A 25,076-nucleotide genomic window follows, 5' to 3' on the forward strand; every position below is an offset into this window, starting at 1 on the left:
TCGCCGGTGACATTGATACGCGGAAGAGCACCTCTGGTGCTCTGTTCTTCTACAACGATAGCTTGGTGAGTTGGCATTCCCTCAAACAGAGGGTGGTGGCTCTATCGTTCTATGAAGCAGAGTATGTCGCCACCACCACTGCAGCTACACAAGGTGTGTCGCCAGCTCGATTGCTTGGTGACTTCAAGGGGAAGCCTGCCGACACCATCAAGCTCAAGGTTGGCAACCAATCAACTCTAGCACTAAGCAAAAACCCTGTGTTCCATGAGCGCAACAAGCACATCAATGTGCGATACCACTTCATCACGGAGTGCTCGGACAACAGGAGTGTCAGTGCAGACTTCATTGGCACCAATGACCAGCTCGTAAACCTCTTAACAAAGGCATTAGGGCGAGTTTGATTCCAAGAGCTTAGAGCTAGGACTGGAATGATCCAGATTAAACTTAAAGCAAACACACAAGGTTTAGGGGGAGTATTGTTAGAGTAAATCCTTGTGTAGTTAGTTTAATCTCTCTCTCTTTCTCTTTTGTTGGCACTATAGCAAACCGACTGTAGCATAGATCACTGTTTACATCATCGGCTATTGTAGCATAGGTCAGTTAGTTTGCTATAAATAGAGCAGCACCCCCTCCCCTAATAGACACCAATTCAAAATAGCTTCAATCCAATAGAAGTAGTAGAGGTTGTAGCAGCTATAGTCTTTTTAGGGTGTTTGAATAAACATCAAAAGCTGTTTTGTTTATCAGTAGAAAAGAAAAGACTCCTTCTGAGAAATTCTTGTGTCCAATGTGTGCTCACATGTGTTCTTACAACCTACCTCTCGCAGGATCGATTCCAACAGAGCACGGTCTCTTTCTGTGTTTGATAGTGATATAGGCTGTGGATCTATCTCACCTCTGGTTGTAACTGGTGGGAAAAGCGGTGATGCAGCTTTGCATGATTTCCGCTTCCTTTCTACTGGAAACTCCAAGCATCATAGAAATTCCAAGGCATCTTCCGTTCATGACACCAAATCTGCAACTTCTGGTTGTACCACCAGTGGTATGATATGGCATATACCAAAGGCTCATCTAGGTAAGTGTGTGATATTGCATTGTACTCTTTAGTATTGAAGTTGGTTTGTCTCTCTGATCCCTTCTCGTCCATCTGCAGGAAGTGTCACCAAGGTATCGACCATCCCAAATACCAGCTTGTTCATAACTGGAAGCAAATATGGAGATGTGAAGCTTTGGGATGCTAAAAACTCTCACCTGGTCTTTCACTGGCCAAAGTTGCATGAACTGACACACTTTTTTTCAACCAACTTCCAGGGGCTTTGGCGGTATTGTTAGGGTGTGGAATACTATAAGGAGGATATATAATCTTTAATGACCTCATTTGTGATTTTTGATCATGTTATGATAAAAGAAGAAAATTATATCAGATACATCTCTTTTATTAATTATATCTACATGTTTGCAGGCTGCTGTAACAGACCTCCAGGTGTTGTCTAATGGTTTCATTTCGTGTGGGGGTGATGGTTCTGTGAAGCTTGTTCAGGTAAAAGATGATCTTGCTGCAGTACATCAACGTTAGAAAAAGCAAGGAGGAAGAGGGCAAGAGGCATGCTAGACAAGGTTTTGTTGTAGTGGATGCAATTGGTCACTTGATATCATTCTATTTGTTTTTGTTGATGAGATGTTTTGGTCCTGCCATGGATGGCATAGCAAGGATGGAGATATGATGTAAGAGCAGGGAAAAATTCTAACCAATTTGACGGGAGCCACTTGTCCGTCAAGTTTGTATGCAAGCCTTCTATGTACTGGGTTATACTGGCTTTGGTATTTTTCCTAGGCCATACTTGTATGCTCTTCACACAAGGCAGTGTGGACCACAAATCTCTGGAAGTATGTACAGGCAGTTATCTTGTTTTGTTAGCCAGGATGTCAATGATGAAGGATGTAAAGTTGTAAACTAGAAGTAGGGAGATACCAAAGTACACAATTCTTTTTCTGTCACTTATACACAAGTGCTGGGTACCCAATCTGATTCATGCTGTACAATGGTAAGGCAAGTGGACCAAACAAGCATCGTATTTAGTACGGGAGTATTAGTGTTTGTAGTGGAGTGGAGCATTGGGATTAAGGTCATCAGATATTCAGATCAACTCTGTACATTATGTGGATATTATACTTCAAGAAATTGATAAATTTTTGCAGTTTCCATATGGCGCAGCATGTAAGAGCTACTTGGTTCAATTATTCTTGTTTTTTTGAGATGGGTTCAATTATTCATTAGTTGTACCTGATGTTATTTCCGTGTTACCTGTGCACTAGTGCTACCTACTTTGACTGTTACGGGTCTACAATCTCTGTAATTTCATACTTTTTTTCCTAGATGATTATTATTTCCTCCATATTCTGATCATTTTTTGATAAGAGTTCCAGTAGTAATAGGACGACAAACTGATGGTGTCATTACAAATTGAGCCAGAGTTGATATAGAGTGCTGATCATGAAATTCCAGTTGAAGGCCTATTATTTACAGATGGCCTCTGAACGAATCAGCTTTAAAAACAAAACTACAGAGTCATGATCCAATGCAGCTCTTACAACAGGCAAGTTGGTGAGACATCTTGCTGAACTTCCATCTTGAACTTAGGTTCATGTACAAATCTTTATGCTATGGCTATACAATGTCAATATATATATCGAGGATATATAACACTTTGATAACACTGATGTACATGTATGCTGAGATTGTGGTGCTCCATCAGAGGGAGCAATCTGGTGTTAGGAGTTCAGTAATCGTCGAAATAACTCGGTAACGGCTCATCTTTTCTGGACTTCCGCCTGCTGAGCAGCGACTTAAGGAACTTCCTGCTCTTTTTTGGAGTCTGCTCACCTTCCTTGGTGTCGTTGCTCCTGTCAGCTTGTGACTTTAGCGGTGCCAATTTCTTGGGCTGTGAGGTGGTCTGCATCTTCAGCAACAGATGAAAATGTCTCAGTGTTATGCAGCTTATCATTTCTTGGAACTCACAAGCCCGTGTGATTTACCTGAACCCTGACACTTGTTGTCTTGAGCAAGGATGGCTTCTTTGATAGTGATCCGGACCTTGTCAATGGAGTTGAAGGAATTGGCGAATCTGATCGCTTATCTGCTTTGCATAGACAAATTAGGTGCCAAACATGAGTCAATTGATCAAGATATAGAAGAACTGTAGAGGATTCTTTTTCTAATTATCTCCTAGGTTGATTATTCTACCTCTGTTTGTGGGTGTAACAGTCTCAGATGGTGGCACAGAATGTGAACGTTGTGCTGGTGATGACGAACGTGCACGCTGCGGAGGTGCACGGGCAATCGATCGCAACTTGCTGCAAATGACAGATTTCAGATTGCCAACCTAGCTGCAAACGGAGACACAAGAAAAGAAAATTCCAAGCTTTTGTTTGTGTTGAAGACTGACCTGAACGAAGTTTGCTTCTCTTTGCTTTTTGGTTGGGCTTCTGCTGCGAACACATTTCAGATCAGAACGAAGTTAACATATCTAGTACTTTATTCCCTGGGGAAAAAAAACATATATAGTACTATAATGCATTCTTACCACTGAATACTTGATGCATCTGTGCAGCCCTGTTCGTGACCTTATTCATCTCCCTGAAGTTGGGAACAGCACTGGGCATTGACTCATCTCCAGCTGCAGTTGCCAAGGGGATTGTGATGTCTCACCCAAAATAAATTCTCATTCACTTATTGCATTCAAAATGGGCTGACATGTTAGAGGACACGATACAAAAACAGAATACCTATATTTTTTTTACCTGGCAATATGTACCTCTTGTGATACTTAGGTGCAGTGATCACCAATGATTGCTGTGATAGCCCTTCCCTGTCCATGCTCGCTTGGCTGATTTGAGTTCTCTGAAAGCAATCACTTCATTAATTCAAAGAGATAGATGATGGGATTAGTATAGATCACAAGTGCTGATGAGTGGTTAATTAGAACCTGCTGGATGCAGGAGACCCGAAGATTGGCATCGGCGACCTCATCGAACCTTTGATCGATAAGGCTGGAAACCTTGAAAGATATGGACCCCAGGTGATCAACAGTATTTACAAGGGCCTTCACGGCGTACTCCTTCAGGTTGCTCACCACCCTATGTATATAAATATATACGCATATAGATCATCAGTAAATTCAAAGAAGCATCAGTTGCAATGCGCAAAAAGTTATCTGCAAGTGCATTTTGCTTGATGAACTCGTGCAGGAAAAAGGAGGGATGGGTACAACACATACGCCTGCTTTTCCTCTTCCTGCATGTAGGCAAGTTCAAAGTACTCTGCCGCAGAGTACAGCTGTGATCTCAATGTCTTGAGATCCTGCAATTAGATATTTGCAATGAGTGCTGTTAATGCCCAGTTTCATCAAGCAATGCAGTCTTGTTTTTAGTAGCCAGTAGCAAGAATCACAAATAAAAAGAAGCAACTGCTGAACTGCAGCTGAAGTACACTGCCTTCGGTACAAATGAACCAAGCAAGAAATCTTGTTCTGTTTATCATGGAAGGACTCAACACCAACCCAACATTCATGCCATGTTTATCATTTGGGCCAATTCAGTTGTTGAGAGCTGTAAGGAAGGACAAAATGAGAGGGGGAAGAAAAAGGAGGCAACAACAGATGAACTGACCTTGATGGTGTCAGAGAAGATGAGGGTCTCCTGCATCTGCACCTCCTCCAGAGTGCTGCTCATCCCCGCAAAGCCGACGCCTCTGCTCCCAAAGGACCCCATTGCTTCTACCATTCTAGCCAAGTAAACTAGCTCCTCTGCTACTTTGTCTCTCTTCCTGGTTGTTCCTATTTGATCACAAAGCCAAATGGAGGTATAGAAGCATGGAACAAGGGCTGAAGAATATTTTGATGATGTTGACGAAGAAGATGAGAAGCAACGGTGGTTAGGTGTTCAACGTGCTAGGAGGAAGAAGACCATGAGGGGAGAAGAAGGTAGGCATGTCATGGGCACGACGGATATTTAACAAGTCCTGGGAGTAGTTGCGGTGACAGGTGTATATGATAATGCGAACAAGGCAAGCCAAGGTGACAAGCGAACGATAACTGCTACTGGAGAATGGATGAATGAATGTCACACACGCCATATCAGATGGTCCTGAGTGCTCAGCTTGTTATACTATTACTGAGTCTGCATGCACCCCACAACTGTTGTGGTACTCAGTTCCCCTGTACTATCATCAGGTCATCAGGTTCAGATCCCTACATCCATTGCCATGAAGAGTCAGAGAAAGCCTCAGGGTTGAAAGGTGCAGCAGGGTGAAGTGAAGCTGGTAGGGCTGGGCACTGATTCACACCAGTGTTGTTTAGCTGGTTAAGCAGCTGTCAAGATGGGTGATGGATGCGTTGCTTCGGCTCACACCGAGCGGCTCTGCAGCTGGTCAAAAGCTCCAAAGGATGAGATCTGGTTGGGATGCTGAACGCTTATATCTTTCTTCCTTTGTTCTCTTTCTATCTCTGCATGACCATCATTTCTGCCCCATGCATATGGGGCCCTCCTCATGAGCCATCGATCACACCTGGCTTTCATCATAAACACAAAATCAATAGGTACTTCTGAAAATTTTCTACTGACCATGTTAAACTTATATAAAATCTTCTCTAGACTATTTATGCAACAAGATCCAACTAAAGTGCTCATCCGTACTAGTAAGGATGAATAATAATTACGAGAGAAACACTGGGAGCTATGCATCATCATTAAGCATGGAATTAACAAGTGTCTCTCAGGTTTGGGACATGATTAGCTTTAAGCAAAGTGAGAAGTGCTGTGTCGTCCTCTCCCATGCTCTTGATATGTTACACCAGCTCCATCTCTTTTCAGCGCTATGTCTTCTTTGCGCCTTTCTTTTTTTTAATAACCTTCAAAAAGGATACGGAGTTCTTGTAATTCATAAAAAAGAATAGAGTTGACCCAATTTATAAGAAAAATTAGGTTAAAAACCGTACAACCGTGCAACTAAGACCCAAGGCTCAGCACCACTCAACCTACAGATGATGAAGTCCGACACAAGTTATCATTACCAAGCTCATCACAATAGCGACATAGCAGTTCCAATTTCTCACAACGGATCTCAGCCTATGCCTCAATATCGATGCACTCACGCACACAGCTACCACTGAAACAACCTCGAGAAAGAGGGCATTATGTGTATCGTTGCCAAGCTTCATCGCACTCCAACGACGTAGCAGCTTCGACTCCACGCCAACACGAATAACCAAGCCTGTCAACCACCTACCGTGAAGCATGAAGTGCAGCTCCAAGGAGGCAGAAGCTTCATCATCACCCTAGGCCTGTATCCTCATCACCACCAATCTCAACGTCAATCTCTGCCAGCGCAGGTCAATGCGCTCCAAGGCAATGCCTCCATGGAAGACACGACGTCAAAGAAGCCATCATTGCCTGATCTCGAAAGAGATAAGAGTTTTCACCCGAAGGATCCTCACGGGGTGGGGGAAACAAGGATCTCATAGCGATGCCTCCAGAAAGGATAACATCATCCAAGAGCGGCGTCATCGCTAGCATCGGCAAATCCAAGCTAGGCTTTTGCCTAAAGCACCCTACACCCCCGAACATCTTGCGCCCACGCTAAACACCAACCGGCCTCCGTCGGCATGCATCACGACAAGGACCGAACCACAGGTCACCGAGCCCCATGGCTGCCCCCACCTCACCCCTCCGCGTCATCAGGCCACCGTGCGATCGCCTCCGCGGCGCCCTCAGGCCATCATGCACGGCCACCGACACCTAGCGCTTGCGGCCACCACTTGCGCCCTGTCTGCCCTTGCGCAGCCGCAGCCGCTGCCGCTCGCCCCACCGCCGTTGCCCATGCGTGGCCACCTCCTCCACGTCGTCTGTTTGCCGCGCCCTTGGGCCACCGTGCACAGCCGTCACCGTCTGGCGCATGCGGTCGCCACCCGCTGCACCATCGTCGCCCCTGCGTGGCCGTTGTCACCCTCGAGCGGCCACCGTCGCCCACGCACGGCCGACATCCCTAGCGCCACCACCGTCGCCCTACTTGATCGCTGCCACCTCGGATCTAGACATCCTCGTGCGGAACCAATCATCATCGCTGCCACCACTGCCCGGATCAAGCTGTCACCGAGTGGATCTGGCCGTCCTCGAGCAGGTTCGACCGCCACCATAGCTTGCGCCGCCTTTGGCTGCCGTTGCCGCCTCGGAGGGATGTAGTCCTGCCGCCACCATCTTTGCAGCTGCACAGGCTTCCGGCGGCTTGCTCGAGCGACGGCGAGGCATATGGAGGAGGGAGGGGGGCCTGCAGCGTGGGGCTTGAGGTTCGCTCGAGCTGTCCCTAGGAGTGACGCGGGCCATAGCTACCTTAATTTGGGTTGAATTAGGTTGGGTGAAAAATCTTAACTTTTGCGGCTTTCTTTTTCCTTTCAGATAATGTCTTCACGGACTAAGGAATCTTGCGCGTGATGGGTGTGACTGGACAGAAAATCTGCGCATATCACGCCGGATCAGCAGGGAGACTGCCAGAGATATAAGTCATGTTCTTTGGTCGGGTTCGTCAAACGTCGAAGCCCCTATATACATATATATAATGCTCCTACCTCCTAGGTAGCTCATGGTTGTTTGATTGCGTGTCTACAGCTTCTTACTTTCAATATGTCAAGATGCTTCATACTAATTCACGAGTAGTCGCTTTATCGATCTTAGAGTTTTTTTTTCTTTTTTGCCCAATAATTTGCTTTTCCCTGATACTACTAAGTTCATGTGCTTCAGGTAGGGAAAATAATTATAAACACGTGAAGCTGATGTAGCCATATATACGTGGCCTAGACGCGCCATTGCCTCAGTACAATTTTGCTGAAGGTTAATGCGCAAAAACAAAAAAACAAAAGAAGAAACGATCGTATGCTAGCTTGTTGCGGCGCAGAGGTGATGCTAGTTGCGGGTATGTGCTTTGTGCTCGGGCCAGGCAATTTGGCTAAGGGCTGGTTCCCATTTTTTTTTTCTTTTTTGAGAGAGACAAGAGTACGGTTCATTTAAACTGTTACCATCTCAGCTCGCTAGCTTTCTTTCTAAATGGGCTGAATGAGGCCCACTGAAATGTACCGAGTTTAATCCTATCCCAGAGAGAGCTACCTGTACCGGCCCATGACACGCAAAGCCATTGAGGACCTTTTTATTTTTATATATTTAAATCCAAAAATTATAAATATATCCGTTCGTTTTGAAATTTCCCAACTCTATACTCCTGTCGTCCGTTCCAAGGACAACAAAAATATACCGTACTTTCAATAGACGACATGTTTAAAAAACACACAGTGTTCTATTACTCTTAAAATTCAAAACACTATCGAAATAGTCATGAAAAATTCTAAAAACAAAATGTGTCGTAGAGGATGCTATCATCTGACTTAAAAAAAATTTAGACAAAAGTATGACTTGTAAAATGAGAAAAAAATATATCTTATTTGTTTCTCATTATACAAGTAATTATTTGCGTTGAATTTTCAGTAATTGTTTGCTTCAAAATTCAGCCATACACAGCTTAGCAACGCTAAACGCGTGCACGACGTAAGACATATATAGTTACGGTGTTACAAGGCATTCAGGTGTTACCATCCAACTGCAGCCACTAGATGCAGCGCCAACGGACAGGATTCGTGCGGATATTGTGCTCTTCTGACAATTTCTACAAAACAAAGCCGCTTGAAGAAAGTGTTCCATATCAACAATACCCTGGAGCATGGTACATTTTCATTTCCACCCCCTTATTAGGTTCCCTTCTCATTCTAGCTCCTTCCAGACGGATCACTCTAGGATCCGTCCGCATCGTGCAGCACCCTGGTACATTTTCAAATTGCAAGTGCTTTTTCTCCTCTTCCATGCCGTGTCCTTGTATGCTGCATCTCACAACGGTAGGTCTCCTAGCACTTTGCATGGGAGATGAGGCAATCAACACCGCTGCTGGATGGGGGCGGCCTTTCCGATTAGGAACTCGTGCTTTGATTTGATATATGTGATCGATCTCTACTGTGCACACTGGGTAAATCCAAGGCTATATGCTCCTTAGATTGAAGATTCAATTAGTTTATGAAGCCTTTTGGTGCATTTTGTGTGTGATTTTGACAGAACTCCTGCCCCATGGGCGGACTGAGCCCAAAAAATGAACACCGAACCTTTGCAGCTTCATAGAAAGAAAAAACTCAAGTTCACTAACAACAAGAATTTGAGGCAGTGGGTCTTTACTAGGTCCGCCCATGTCCTCCCCTTACTCCTTCGGTTCTTTGATTATGTCCCTTTTTAGTAGTTAGTATGCATTGCATGAGTATTACGTCCCTTGTTTTTGTCTTGGAAATCTTGCACTGGATTATTTAGAAAAGATGTCAAAGAATCTATGTCCAAGTCACATGCCTAACAATTAAACAAATGCATACCAAGAAATTATGATATAACTTGTAGTGCACCATCTATTGAATTTAGTTGAGGCAATCTTCTCAAAGCATTGTCTAGTCTTGCGAATGTGATGCGTTCAGTTTTCTTTGCATCAGATTACTGTGCCATGGAACCAATGGAAGTGTTGTGCAGAGTAATGGCTCGACAAATGTGGTGGCAACTGAGGATGATGCTACAAGAACATTCCTGGTAGTTTGCTCGAGGTGCCTATCGATCAATTAATGTTTGACCATGCCACTCTATATCTTATAATTCCATAATTGGTAGGGTGCAACTGGGTCTGGCGAATACGAAGGAGATGGTTACAAAACTCTGGACAAAGAAAATAGTCGATTACCATATTGCGTAAGTATATGTAAATGTTCAGTTCGTGAACTTCAATTTTACATGCTCTAAAATTTATTTTATCCATTCAGGGGTCAATCTATGATCCTGAATATGATGCTAGCCTGCAACCCTCACTAGGGATGGTATTTGATAGCTTGGAGCAAGACAAGGCATTCTACAAAGAATATGATCACCAAGTTGGCTTCTCGGTTCGCAAAGCACCACATCACAGAGGTAATGGTGGTGTACTGGTCTGGAAGCGCTTTGTTTGTTATATCAGAGTTGGAGAGAGGAGAAGAAAAAGGTGGATGAGCAAGGCAACAAGTGCAAAAGGAAGGTCAAGGTCAGTAGATGCGGTTGTGAGGCGTGGCCGTGATACAAGATGGGAAACATGTTGTTGCCCGGTTTGTTCAATCACACACACCAACTTGTTTCTCCACGTAAGAGGCATTTGATTAGGTCAAATAAGGCGGTTGCTATTTATCAGACGACTGAAAATCGAGTGTTCCTCAGGCGACCATCGATTCACGATCGGACAACACTCGTCTATCTTCTTCCTCCAGCTTCACCATCTGCTCCAGTAGCGCTACCCTGCCTCGCCCACCTTCGGCCATCTACGTCAGCTCTCCCACCGCTAGATTTGCGCCCACCACACGCTGTCACGCTAACCTGGCTCTACCGAGCTGCATCCTTGCCTCCCCCGCCGTCGGCACTGGCCCACCAATCGTCATCCACCGCTCGGGGACGGCGGCACCCCTGCCACCTCATCGCCCCGCCCGCACCCGCGCCCCCGTGACTGTCTCCTTCACTGGGCTGGCCTGCATCTTTGGGCATGCCTCCAAACCATGGTGTACGCGGTGCCCGCCGTCGCCTGATCGCTGCTCCTAAATTTCATGCACCTAAAAATTACGAAGCATGGTCAAATAAAGGAGTGAGTAGTGAGGTCAGGACCAAATTATTCAATTGTCACAGAGCACTTCTTGGAACCTCCGCAACATTTTGACTTTTAAGTTTGGAGATGGGAGGAGATGAAACCATACACTACAACAGAATATGTCATCCGTGCCACCCTACCAGTGCCAATTAGGTACAAATCGGCATTGATAAAGTATCAGTGCCAGTTCGTAACATTCTGAGCTCGATCAACGATTGAGCCGAGTTGAACCGTCACTGATACTCATTATCAACGTTGTTCTAGTTACCAACCGGCACTGATACTTCAGTGCTGGTTCGTAAACATGGACCGACACTGATACGGGATCTAGACCCAAAATTTCACTTCCATAAACTTTTAGCTCGCAAGCCTCACGTCTGCTCTCTCCTGTCTCCTCTGCGTAATGCACCCCTCTCACTCCAATCCCCTTTGTCTCCTCTCTCTCTCGAAGCTCTTCCTCTCATGTCCTCTCTCTCTAGGACGAATCGCTACTAGGCCAAGCACGCCGCCACCGGGGGTGATGTCATCATCCTCAACGGTGTCTTAGGGGCGAGGTTGTTGTCCACGGTGGTGTCTTCCACCAAGAAGGAAGCCGAGAAGAACGCTCCATGTCCATCGAAGACATCGTCTGGGCCTCCTGCCTCCTCAACAACGAGATCTGTGTCCTCAAGGCATGCAACCCTTGATTGGATCCCCTGCAGTTTGCCTCTAGGGTCTGGAATCTTCGCCCCACGTTAGGGTTCGGGTCTGATTCGATGGGCTTCTTTGTTTTTAGTGGCGCGCAGGACAAGCTGTAGTGGACGAACCTGGATGTGGAGTCGTTGAAGGAGAAGATTAAGGAGAACCAAGAGAAGATTAAGCTCAACAAGTAGATGCACTACCTCGTTGGCAACATCGTTGAGGTGGGATGTCCTGCAGTGCCCTCAATTTTCTCCTATCTTGTTAGATTGCTTTCTTTGGTCTACATAATTGTTTATCTAGTTAATTTAGGATCATGGAAGTGAATGAGTGAAAGGATCAATTTTCTTATGCATGTTACTGCTCTAGTATCGATTGATTTGGTATGAACTTGCGCATGCTAGTACTTCTTCTTCTTACCTCGTTTACTAGTAATTTACTCAACTTTTTGTTCTTATTCATGTTAGATCCTTATGTGCTGAAGGACAGTTCTTTTGTCAGAAACACTTGTTCCCATTGTTCCCATGCATGGATTTAGTTCCTTCAAATAGCTAGGGGGTAGGCCATCTTTGTAGTAGTAATTATATAATTTGTGTCACTATGATCAGTGACAACCGATTTGGAGAGTACGTGTTGTTTTGAAGACCTCCACGAGACAAGTGAGAAATATGTTTCTATGCCATTTGATTCCTATCATTGACATCATACCCCTTTTGTTTGGTTTTATTCCCACATTATTTCAGGTTTATTCCCACAAGTGAAATATTAATTTTCTGAAGACTGCCAAAGGTAGAATTCTTTTCGATCTTTCAAAGTAGTTTAAGCAAAAAGTTATTATTGGAAACAAGAATATATGTTGTATTATAACCAAAACTTTGTTTTATTTCATTGTAGTGAAGTTAGCGGTAATTTGTAACATGTATCAGTGCTGTAATATGTATTAGTGGCTTTTTTTTGGACTTGTAATATGTATTAGTGTCGTGTAATCATGATTATCCATGATTTCATTTTTGTGTTTTCTAGAAAATGGCAACATTGCCAGCTCATGAATAAAGTCAGCACTGATAGTTTGAATATCAGTGCCAGTTCTTTGGTATGGACCGACACTGTTACTCATTATCAGTACTGGTTCACAAACCGGTGTTGATAGCGAAAAATGACATGACCAGATTTTTTTTACACGCCGGATAGTCCAGTGTATAAGGCTGTGTTATCGTCGAACTATCTGGCGTGTGGAGTGATGGACTTCTACAGAATGTTTTGCTCTCTTGAAAAAATAGTTCGGTGGTGCATCTGGTGAAACGCTGGATCATCCGGTGAGTATAAGGGCGATTTCTTGCAAATATTTTTTCTCTCTAAAAAATTTGCCTAGCGAAGGTTCCGGTGTAAACGCCTGATTATCTGGTGAATGCAAAGGTGAATTTTGCAAAAAGTTTTGCTCTCTGGAAATTTTAGTCCAGTGAGGTGTCTGATAAACGCCAGACTATTTGGTGTGCATAGATACGATTTGTTGCATAGAGTTTAGAGGTTTGAGAATTGGTTCAGCGAAAGGCTCCGATGAGTTCATAGTCTACATCAGATTATCCGGTGTATATTAGGAAATTGTTTAGGGTTCCAGCCTAATTGAACTCATCGGATGGTCCAGTGTTCATATTTTTGTTCTCACCAAACTATCTGGCATTCAGTTCGAGTTTGAGTCAACTTGGAATTTTAGATCTGTTCAGATTATTTTCATGTTTTGGCCAGACAAGGCGTGTATAGGCTAGGGTTAGAGTCGTATTCCATAAGGGCCAAGTTCAAGCCGCCCCTATAAATAGTTCAGAGGATGGAGGCCAATTACAACACATCAGTCCATAACAAAAATGGCATCTACTTTTGTTTTCCTATTCTTTCCTACATATTAAGGTAGCTTAGGGTTAGTTCCTCGCTGCTACTTCGAATCCTTGTGATTTGGGTGGTAGTTCTTATCGATTTGCTTGTAAATCGTTCGGGCGTTGGCTCTCACAGTTGCCGGTTCAAATTGTTTGCTTGTTTGCTCGTAAACAAGCCGTGTGTCGTTGTAAAAAGGGATAGTTATCCAGGACGAATTTGTGTGTTGCACGGGATTGCCAAATTCTGCGCCAACATAAATTGACAACTCCGCTGCAGACCAAAGGGTTCTCCATCTACATCCACACCAGGGAGTTCTGAGCCAATCCCCTTTTCTTGATGTCCGAACATGTCTACAGAGGGGACTGAAATCAACATGGACAACATCATCGCACCGACGCTTGATGAGATTCCTGAGGATGATCGTTATGTCACTGAAGCTCAAAAGCGGGAGGTGGAGAAGATGATACTTGCGTGCTACCAAAAGACAAGACAAGGGGTGATCAAGAAGAGCGATCCAATGCCAATCATCTATGCAAAACCGGAGGTAAAGCCCAATGTAAGTGATTATCCTCATGCTTTGCAAGAACAAATTGTGCATATAGTTGATCAATCCATAGGTGCTGCTATGAGTAACAAATTTGACACATTAGCTAAAGGTTTAGATCAATAGCTCAATAGCTGTTTTGATTCTATAGATCTAGAGGTGCAAGGTATTAGAGATACACTAAAACAACCCTTGTTACATGATGCTGGTACTTCCAATCCGAACAATGGTAGCAAATTTTAGCAAGGTTCTTTTGGTTTATTGGCACAATTTATGTCACCTTTGTCTCTACAACAAGATATGTTGATGCATCAAATTCATAGCCAAACTAATGTTCTAGGTTCGGCCAATATTGTGACACCTCTATTTACTACACAAAATGTTATTAAACCGAAGGTTTCGTCATTTGTTTTTCCAATACCAAATACTACATCTAGTGTAACTAGCTCGCTTCCATATGTAGCTAATCACAATAGCCGAGCTAATGAAATTTTAGCAAGCATGCGTATAGTTCCATATAACACCGTAGCATATAGTACACATTCTATATCTCCACAAGGTACCATCATCCCCTATGGTCTATTATTGGATACTTGCTTCAATGTGCCTTCACAAAATACTCTGTATATGCAGCCTGTAGTGCCTCCACAAAGTGTTCCACAAAGTAGTGCGACTCCTCCTTGTCCATGGCTGAGCAACCTATAAGACATGAGAGCATTAGGGAACAAATGGCTAGTCTTTTGAGAGAGCATTTTCGGGTAAAACATAGAGGTAGAGCATGCGTTTATCAAAAAATGTTACCCCGATTACTATGATACAATTTCATATCCTCATGTGTTTAAGGTGCCTGACTTTGTTAAGTTTAATGGCGAGGATGGTAGAACCACGATGGAACATATAGGGTAATTTCTTGCACAATGTGGCGAAGCTGGTGGTAGTGATGCTTTAAGATTACGTTTATTTTCTTTTATCACTTTCCATCAATGCATTTACATGGTTTACTTCGCTTGCACCTAATTCTTGAGTATTTCTATACTGGAGATACAAAATTGAGATTCATTCATTTAACATTGGTTAGACAAAACTATAATGAGTCTGTATCTGAATATATTAGAAGGTTTAGAGATACTAAGAACCGATGTTTTAATTCGGCACTATCCAATAGAGATCTTGCTGAATTAGCTTTTGCTAGTTTGCACGCACACATAAAAGAAATGTTAAAGGGGCAAGAATTTTCAGATGTGAATCAAGTTCTACAATGGGCTCTAGTTTAAGAAAGTCATGCCAAAGAGTATAAAGAAGTCCAAAAATTTAGTGAGAAGAACAAAGTGGATCATTCGGGTATTAATATGGTCGAATATGAGGACAATTCATCGGATGTGGATAGTGTTGATATGTGCATAGCTGAGTGGACATGTAAATCTAAATCTAAACCATTTGGATGCTCTGCTTTAAAGCTGACTCCACAAAAGAATCAACAAGAAGAGATGAAATTCATGTTTGATGTTTCTAAGTGTGATAGAATATTTGATCTTTTGCTACAAGAAAAGCAAATTAACTTACATCTTAATCATGTTATCCCATTGGCAGAAGAGTTAAAGAAGAGTGCATATTGCAAATGGTATAATTCTTATTCTCATTCTACTAATGATTGTAATGTCTTCTGTCGATAGGTTCGATTGGCCATTAATGAAGGATGATTGAAGTTTGCTAAAAATGCAATGATGAAGCTAGATAGTGATCCATTCATTATCAACATAGTGAATTTTGAAGGCAAGGAAGTATTGGTTCAGCCATCTCAGGTCGAGTCGACTAAAGGGAAGGTCGAGTCGACTAGTGGCCTAGAGGTTGATCGTTGGAAAGTGAATGAAAACAAAAAAAAGTCACTAAGAAGCTTGAAAAGCCAAAACCTACATTCAATGCACTTTTGGCTAAGTATGAGAGTGTGAAAGTGCATCTAGCCCTTATGTATGATTTTGGTAATTAATGATAATACATATGGACTAACAATGTTGTTAAAAAATTGTTAGTAGGTTGTTCCATAGGTGATGCATAGAGGAGAGATATGCATCAAGATAAATGAGCTCTAGGTGATGCTCGGAAGGAGAAGGTCAAAGAAGATTGACAATAAACATTAAGGCTAAGTCACTTGTGGAGACTAAATGACTAAAGGTATAAAATTATCAATTGAGTTTTAATGGACTAACCTTGTGCTTTGTGCTTGAGAGTGAGTTGGGGTTAGGTTCCTTAAGAAGATATGAGTTGAATTGAGATATTCTATATGCCAAGAGTGAAGAACAAGATTGGACTCCATATATGATAAAGTAAATTTATTGAAGATGTGGGATATAAAATGGTTTTCTATGGTAAAACGATGAAGGGCAAGCAAGACTCGGCTGTGATGGACCATTCGGCGGTGAAGGGCAAACAAATGGCTTGGCATCGAAGGATCAAAGCGGTGGTGAAAAGCGAGTGAAGGGTTTGCGCCAATACTGTACGAGACAATGGGAAGCTATGGGTGATTCACATCAATCACACGAAGAATCAAGAAGAGATGGAGTGAATAAGATATAGAAGTTGGCAACCCTCAAGGTTTGAAAGAAAGAAGTGGTACTTGAAGGTATTCAAATGCTCAAATTAGTTCAAACAAGTTTTACTTTTGAATTTGAGTATAGGTATGCCGCACTATTAAGAGGGATGCAACGTGAGCTAATTGTCGTGTCTCAGTGCTCAAGAGTTTCTAATCAACTCAAAGTGAGAGTTCGCTTTAGGAATCTCGTGCGAAAAAAGGTTGAGAGAGACCCGACTAAAGTGTGATCAAGCCCCTCAACAGAGACGTATGAACCTCTAGTGGAGGTGTTCGAAATTCAGAAGACAAATTGCGTGTCTCCTCTCTTATTTTCATGTTCTTGTGTTCTTGCTTAATATTTGTGCATTTTGCTCGATTTACTTGTTCGTGTGTATTTGATTGTAGGTTCTCCATGAATCTACTTGGAATCATCACTTGGAACACACGACTTCATTTGGTTTGAGCTAGAACCCTTTAGACCCTATTTAATTTCAATTTTAAGTTCATTCTCTGCTGAACCCGGAGGTTCCAGATTAAACCCAAAAGGTTCGGATTCTGTACAATCAACTCTGAACCTGGAGTATCCGAGTCTACCTGGATACTCCGGATGAACAGTGTTTTCATGATTTTCATTTTGAGTTTTATTGCATATCTTTTGCTAGATTTGAGTAATCTTTGTCACCCTAGGATTGTAGCCTCTACACTTATTTAGGGTGATTGTGCACTAGTTGAGCCTAGCATAGTTAGGATTTTCACTTGTGACAAATCCGTTAGTTTATTTTCTGCTGCAAGTTTATGCCAACGGAAAAATGGGACAAATTTTTGTAAAAATGACTATTCACCCCCCTCTAGGCGACATCATTGTACTTTTAATTAGTATTAGAATCAAGTCTCTCTTTTAGGGTTTTACCACCTAGAGAGTAAAGATGTTGACTAGTGAATTAGTGCATATAGAACTACTCCTATTAGATGGCTCTAACTATATTTAGTGGAGTACTCGCATGCTTCATAATTTTAGGACTATGGATCCTCAAATAGAGTGAGTTGTAGATGTGAGTATTTCTCCTCCTAGTGATAAACTCTTATCAGTTGAATAGGAAGAGAAATGCATACACCTCAATGCTCCAGCCACTAATGCTTTATTTAATGCTTTGAGTATAGATGTGGTTGAATTCATCTTGTCGTTTGAAGATACTCATCTCATTTAGACTACTATTAAAGAAAGATATGATAAGTACAAATGTGATGTAGAAGAACTTCTTCTGGAGATGTCATTTGAGAAATGATCTACTTCATCATCACATCTTGGAAAGCACCAAATGACTTCCTCCCTTATCCAAGAGGATGTCATTTTGTCATCCACCTCACCAATTGATAAATCCGAGCAAGGTAATGATATGGTGAATGAGATTAATAAGTGTTCAAATCTTCCTTTGGACTTTGACAACACTACTAGTAAAAATTTCATATCCACTAGTGTTGTTAACCCTTGCGTATCATCTAGTGCAAAAATACCTATTTATCATGATGATATGGTCAATTGTCCTCATTGTAATGCATCTATTTCCATTAGTATTTACGAGACTAATACTTTGAAGAAAATAGAAGCTTATTTGAGACAAATCTTAGGTGGAAAGATCTCAACAAAAATCAAGAAGAAAGATCCATCTAAAGGAAGATCAAGGAGGACGTGCTATACATGTCATCAATATGGACATTATAGCGTGGATTGTCCTCAATTTGAAAGTGAAACATCCACTTATCTAAGGTGCTCATCCCCTCACACCGATTCTTCATTGTGCCTTATGGCAAAAGGTAAAAAGAAAGCGGTTAGTGAGGATAATCATGTCAATGCTAGTTTTAGTGCTAGTGACAGTGATGAGCTCAGATTTGATCTTTTGAGAAAAAAGGATATGCCTAAAATGATCAAACTCATGCGCATAATAGAAGGCCATGAGGAAAGTCTCGAGAGGCAAGAGGAATTTCTTATTAAGAAAATAGAAGAACTTAAGGGCTTAAATGAGAAATATGAAAAACTTCAAGAATCCTATAGTTCGTTATCTAATATTTATGGGGATCTTAAAGTTAAGTATATTTGTTTAATTTATAAATTAGATGCTATGCCTCTATTGGATTTAGAAAAATCATGTCCTAATTGTAATATTTTATCTAAGGATAAATTCACTATTTCTCCTATTGATGATACTCGTGCTACTAACTCTATTTCTCATATAGCATCTTTGGAGAAGGAAAATGTTGAGCTAATGGCTCAAATTGAAAAGCTAACTAGCAAGTATGTGGAATTACAAGAAAATCATGATGAGCTTTTATGCACTCATGAAAATATTATAGCTTCTCATACCATGCTAGAAATAGCTCATGAGGTAATGATCATAATGGTAAAATCCTATAAATCTCATCTGGATAATATCACACATTCTTTGCATAATGTAGATTTAACATGTCCTAGTCATAGCAATTCATTTAATATCAATTCAATATCCAATGATGAATTGTCTACTATTTATTGTTGCTCTAACATTAATGTATCCTCTAGTTCCACTTGTGAGTTTAATCTTGTAGAGGAAATAAAGGAGCTCAAGGATCAAGTTAATTCTTTGAAGAAAGAATTAACTTGGTGCTTCAAAGAGAAGACCACTCTAGATGAGATGCTTAAAGACCGAAGACATCTAAAAGACAAAAGTGGACTTGGATTAAATTCCAACAAGAACAAGTCTAACAATGCCAAAAGGAAGGGTCAAGGTCAAAAGAAGACTACCACACTCATGACTTGCTTCAAATGCAAGAAAGAGGATCATCATGCTCGGGATTGCCCTTTGAAGAAGAAGAAGAAGAGATACTTGATCAAGGAACAACAAGACAAGAGTTCTATGAAGGAAGAAGCTCCATCATAAAGAGATCAATAAAATTCTCATCATGATGATCAACATCAAAAGAAGAGGCCTCAAGCCATTTCAAGATCATACAAGCGAAGGGATAAAAAAATCGTCATCAAGGTGAGAAGCCTCAAATGAAGAGGCTTGACGGTAAAATTTGCTACACATGCCGCGAAAAGGGACACATTGGTAAAAATTATCCCAATGGTAACATTCCTAAGCTTATCTCTTTCAATAATGATCAATATTTTCCTAGGAAGGTTAAGAGTGATACTTGTGTTGCTAAAGTGATTAGTTCACCTCATGTTAATGTAAGGGCTATTTGGGTACCTAAGTTTCTCGTGACTAACCTTAAATGGCCCAACATGGCTTGGGTACCACAAAGTACTTAATTTGCTAAATAGGTACTAGGGGATGCATTGAAACTCGACTCACTTGAGAAGAATTTTATTGCAAATCTCGTATCAAGTTTCATTTCAAATCATATTTCTCATCATTTACGGAAAGGGCGTAAAGTATGAAGATTATTAATCCAACATCAAGAACCAATGACATCTCGGTAACAAGTACATACTTTGAAATATCTAGCCTCCTTAACCTTGTGTAGGTGTGAGTTGTTCACAATTTTTTTTTGTGATTGTGAACACTCAAAGTTGGTTATGTAGTTTTTGCTTAAATGTCTACATTCTTATAAAGTGATGCATTTAATAATGCTCTATAGAGCAAAGTCTTGTGAGTGATGCAGACAATGAATACTTGGTGGTGGTCATAAAAAAATCAAGAAAAGATCAAGACTCATGAAAACCTCAAGAATCTTAGCTTTTTGGATAATCCGGATATGCTGGATTGAATTCGGAGGCTCCGGTCTTTGTAAACCGGATATTTCTGGCTAAGTTCTGAAATCTGCAGAAAGTTAGAGGTATATTGAGATGAAGAAAGGAGTTAAAACTGAACCTCCACTACAAGTGCCTCGTTCAATAGCTCATCAAGAATCCAAAAGATCATCCCATCAATGATGTTCAAGGAGACATTTAAAAGAAGAATAGTAATTATTAAAACCTCTAGTTACAATTTCTTTTGAATTTTACCTTTTGTGTCTTTGTGAGCTATATAAGGTAAAAGAAATACTAGAGGATTTGGACTTGGTGATATATATGGAAGATGAACTTAATCTACATGGTATCATGGTTGTAAGTTCATTTTTGGCACAAGTATTTCCTTTGTAAATTCATTTTGTGCCTTAAATCAAAATATAGGGTAAATTCCTCTAGATTCTTGAACGAACTATGTGTATGTTACAAGTAATTTAAGTACTTGGATGCACATATTTAGGGGGAGCTCATCCTATGTGTTGTTCTTTAAGACTAATATTTTTCAAGCAAAATTTGTGTTTAGTCTCTTTGTGAAATGAATATCCTCAAGGATATCAATGAGAATTGACATTGGAGACTTGACTATTTATTTGAAGAGCTATCTAATTGTTTAAAGAGCTGAGTTATATGGAAATATATTTACTGTCTATCCAATGTTATTTTATAAAGGTAACATTCTATTACAATGTCTTAAATTTGTATTCTTGTTCATTGTGTTAGATTTTTGTTCTACATAATTTTCTAAAAAGTTCCAAAACTCAGAAGTTCTGGGTGAGGCTAGAATATCTGAGTGCTTCTGAACTCAGAAGTTCCAGATTGTATCCAGAAATTCCGGATTTTGGAAGTTTCTAGCTCTATGTATGTGTAGGTTTTGTATCTATGCTTTTTTTTAGAGTTTATACTTATCCTAGCATGTGTAAACTTTATTGCAATCTTGTCATGCCTATGTTTCATATCCATACATGTTTTGATTGTTTGCTAAGTGTGCTATGAATTTGTAAAGCGCATCTAGCTTCTCTTACCGACTAGTATTTGTAGGTCATATAACTAGTATGGATAGGATGCATTGCACACTCATTTATTGATTGTGTGGTTTTAAAGCCTTATTTGATTTTATCCGTCTTATTGAATTCTATTTTGGCTCCTTTAGAGAAATTAATAGAATTTCACATTATGGGAGAGTATTATGTTTTGTGCATCTTAAATACCTATAAAGTGTGAATATTTGAGCAATACCACTTAGAATTGATATCATTGTTTATATAGTATCTATGTGGTATGTCAAGCTCATCTAAAACTTAATTTTGCAAGAATCCATTAATTTATCCATATTTGATCTTAAATTAAAACATGAGATTCTTGATACTTCTCTAGTGATATTTTAATCTCAAGATTTTAATTTGAATCTTTTCTCATTTGGATCAAATCAACTATGGCTTTTATGTGTTTATTTGTGTTAGTTGATTTTGTGAAGAATGACTTTGAAGTGTGGTGCTTTTTTAAAAACCTTCTTCACATACTTATTTGAAAGAAAGTTGATTTATACCTTGTTGCAATTAACATCTTGTGATATCTCCATATACCATTGTTTTCTTATAATTTGTAGCAATAAAAGTGGTAATTCTTGTTGATCATCTTTGTTTTAATTTTTACTTCCAAATAATTTCCTTCTGTATGAAAGAATTCATTTTTACTCCCTTGATAGGAAAATTGGTTTCTTCAAAGAAACTTTCCATTTAGAGTTTTTGAAAACTTGCTATCTCAATGCTTGAATCATTACTCATATACTTGCTTGAGATAAGTTTTTTTTATCATGTTTAGAATTTCTTCATGTCTCTATATGCTCAATCTTTATTTAGTTCATTTGTTGAACTTTGTGAATGATCGTTTGTTGATCTTTTGGTCTTAGATGTAATTTGGACATCATTATTGTTATTTTATCTTTCATTTGGTATCTTCAAGCCTTATATGCTATTTTTGTTTAAATTATATCTTTATCGGATCTTAAAAGTGACGAGGATGCTTGTTTGACATCAATGTTAATATATATAGCATGTTTGCCTTCTTTGATCCAACATATAGAGTAAGTTTCCTTCAAGTGTTTTTAATGGCTAAAAAGTGCATAGTATTTTCATTTATTTTCAATTGGTACATATTTTCAATTGGTATCTATTTCATATGCACTGTCCTTTGAAAAGTTTACTCTATATGGTGGGTTTTGCTAACCTCTTTGGACCCAATGAGTTTGGGGAGCATATTGTATTTAAATGAGTTTTAGGTACAATGGAGATACATTGGAAGCTTGGATTAATCATAATGAAATTTCTTCCAAATAGAAGATCATTTCAATTGGATTTTCATTAAGAAGGTTACTATTTCAATTAGTACTTATAAAGAAGACCGTCTTCTTCAACTTCAATTGGAATCAAAAGGAAGTATCATATCAAAGTAATATCAAGTAAAGATGAATAAGTTACCGAGATGAACAAGTTACCGAGATGAACAAGTCACCAAAATCAAGTAACTTGCTCTAAATCTATGCAATCTACATAAGTTTCAATATTGCATCATAGCATGAAAACGACTTGTGAAAATGTGTATTTCTTGCAAGTGCTTAAAAAACTTTTTTATTACAAATATGAGAAATTTGATTTAGCATATTTTTGTGGAAACTTTATAATCATGTTTATGATTCACTCAATCCCAAATATGCAAAAGAATCCATATCAAATGCTTGAGTTGCTCCTATATACAATATTGATGAAAATCGCAAAATCTTATGCTTAAGGTTTTTAGTCTGGTTTGTTTGGCCTTATTGAACATGTATGCTTATAAGATGTTGACACTTTGTGCTAAACGAGATATTCGTTATAATGTCAACTATTTCGATATGTTCAATTTTGTGCCTAATCTCGGACTCATGCTTGACTAGTTTTCAAATTGAATTTGTTTCAATTGGCATCTATTTCAATTGGTATTTCCCTTCTATTGGTATTCTTTTTTAAATCTCTTGTAGTATCTCTTCAAACCCCTTTGACCTATTGTATAGCTTGTTCTCCTCACATAGTTCATAATTGGATAAGTATATTTGGTTTAACTCAAATTACGAGAAATTCACATATCATTAGGAGTTTACACTATATATGATCATGCACTAGCTTTCGATGATTTCCTCTTGTGGGATAGAGCTAATGTGTTTTGAAGAAAATTTCTCTTTTAGCAAGTCCTTCATGATTCTTGCCAATTTGACGTCAATTGGAGAGAATTTGTTTCGATCATTCTATTTTGGCATTGATATCAATTGGGAGAGAATTTAGACTACATGTTATATTTTGTAAGAGAGTTTTGCTTATGGAGAATTATTGCTCATGGGGGAGAATTTGTAATAGATATTTTGTTTGTAAAGAGAATGTCAATTGGTGGAGTTTTTAAAGCAAAATCATGCAACTTTTTTTTTTTTTTTTTGAAAACTTTTCTCTTTGGATGAGCATATTCATTTTCATATATATTTTGTCATGCTTGCTTCATATGTATAAAGGAAACTCCATCCAAAATTTGAGATAGACAATATATGCAATGATATTCAAGATTCATTCACACATGCATAGATTTTGGGGGAGTTTACTATATTCATATGTTGGTTTCTACTAACATCAAAACCTTTGTGATGTTTGATGCTAGTAAAACTAGTTTTGATAATCTCAAATACCTTTGTGATGTTTGATGTTTCCAAAACTTGTTCTTTGTATACATCCGTCTTCGGATTAAATGTATACTTAGAACTTTAAATTTTGTCAAATATAAGCATCTAGTGAGATTGTCATCAATTACCAAAATGGGAAAGATTGAAAGTACATCTAGCCCTTATGTGTGGTTTTGGTAATTAATGAAAATACCTATCAACTAGCAATGTTGTTGAAGAATTTTTAGTAGGTTGTTCCATAGGTGATGCATGGAGGAGAGATATGCATCAAGATGAATGAGCTCTAGGTGATGCTCAGAAGGAGAAGCTCAAAGAAGATCGATAATAAACATTAAGGCTAAGTCACTTGTGCAGACTAAGTGACTAAAGGTATAATGTTGCCAATTGAGTTTTAATGACTAACCCATGTTCTTTGTGTTTGAGAGTGAGTTGGGGTTAGGTTTCTTAAGAAGGTATGAGTTGAATTGAGATATTCTATATGACAAGAGTGAAGAACAAGATTGGACTCCATATATGATAAAGTGGATTTATTGAAGATGTCGGATACAAAATGGTTTTCAATGGCAAGACGGTGAAGGGCAAGCAAGACTCAGCTGCGATGGACCATCCGATGGTGAAGGGCAAGCAAATGGCTTGGCGCAGAAGGACCAAGGCGGTGGTTAAGAGTGAGTGAAGGGTTTGCGCCAATACCGTGCGAGGCTATGGGAAGCTATGGATGATTCACATCAATCACACAAATAATCAAGAAAAGATAGAGTGAATACGATATAGACGTTGGCAACCCTCAAGGTTTGAAAGAAAGAAGCAATACTTGAAGGTATTCAAAGGCTCAAATTAGTTCAAGCGAGTTTTACATTTGAATTTGAGTATAGGTATGCCACACTATTAAGATGGATGCAACGTAAGCTAATTGTCGTGTCTCAGTGCTCAAAAGTTTCTAATCAATCTAAAGTGAGAGTTCGCTTTAGGAATTCGGTGCGAAAAGTGTGGAAGTGTCCAAATTGGGTTTCAGAGTGTTTCTAGTTTGATCAAATATGTTTAGGATCATGAATTCAATTGAGATGTGTAGCCCTCTGAATAAACTTTCTGTAGAGTCCAAAATCATTGAAATCAGACTTTAGGATCAAAAGTTATCGCCACTTTCAGAGGCTCAGTTGTACTGAACTTGGACACTCCGGGCTGACCCGAATACTCCGGTTTGGCCAG

General features: G+C 39.9%; 1 protein-coding gene across 3 annotated transcripts; it reads right to left on the minus strand.

Annotated features, from left to right (window-relative positions):
* Positions 1-2,504: 2,504 nt before the first annotated feature.
* On the minus strand, positions 2,505-5,113 carry LOC133909948 (putative protein ABIL2). 3 transcript variants are annotated; one of them, XM_062352474.1, is made up of 9 exons: positions 4,669-5,113; positions 4,278-4,360; positions 3,987-4,137; positions 3,802-3,901; positions 3,585-3,677; positions 3,447-3,489; positions 3,245-3,354; positions 3,037-3,137; positions 2,505-2,954 (listed from the first exon to the last, which is right to left on the minus strand). In XM_062352474.1, the coding sequence occupies exons 1-9, from the start codon at positions 4,780-4,782 to the stop codon at positions 2,781-2,783; spliced, it is 969 nt and encodes a 322-aa protein (XP_062208458.1). In that variant the 5' UTR covers positions 4,783-5,113; the 3' UTR covers positions 2,505-2,780. The 3 variants fall into 3 exon arrangements, with proteins under 3 accessions (XP_062208458.1, XP_062208457.1, XP_062208456.1); XM_062352473.1 differs by having other exon boundaries at positions 2,505-2,960; positions 3,447-3,486; positions 4,669-5,111; XM_062352472.1 differs by having other exon boundaries at positions 2,505-2,960; positions 4,669-5,111.
* Positions 5,114-25,076: the final 19,963 nt, after the last annotated feature.

The sequence above is a fragment of the Phragmites australis genome, chromosome 2 (assembly GCF_958298935.1).
Source record: "Phragmites australis chromosome 2, lpPhrAust1.1, whole genome shotgun sequence".
Classification (NCBI taxonomy): domain Eukaryota; kingdom Viridiplantae; phylum Streptophyta; class Magnoliopsida; order Poales; family Poaceae; genus Phragmites; species Phragmites australis.

What these genes read in the sequence shown, in the direction of transcription:
- LOC133909948 (XM_062352472.1), bottom strand. Translation starts at nt 4,782, where the DNA reads ATGGTAGAAGCAATGGGGTCCTTTGGGAGCAGAGGCGTCGGCTTTGCG. An exon ending in CAGGAAGAGGAAAAGCAGGC is followed by an intron (nt 4,138 to 4,277) that starts GTATGTGTTGTA and finishes TTATATACATAG; the next exon opens with GGTGGTGAGCAACCTGAAGG. An exon ending in GATGCATCAAGTATTCAGTG is followed by an intron (nt 3,490 to 3,584) that starts GTAAGAATGCAT and finishes ATGTGTTCGCAG; the next exon opens with CAGAAGCCCAACCAAAAAGC.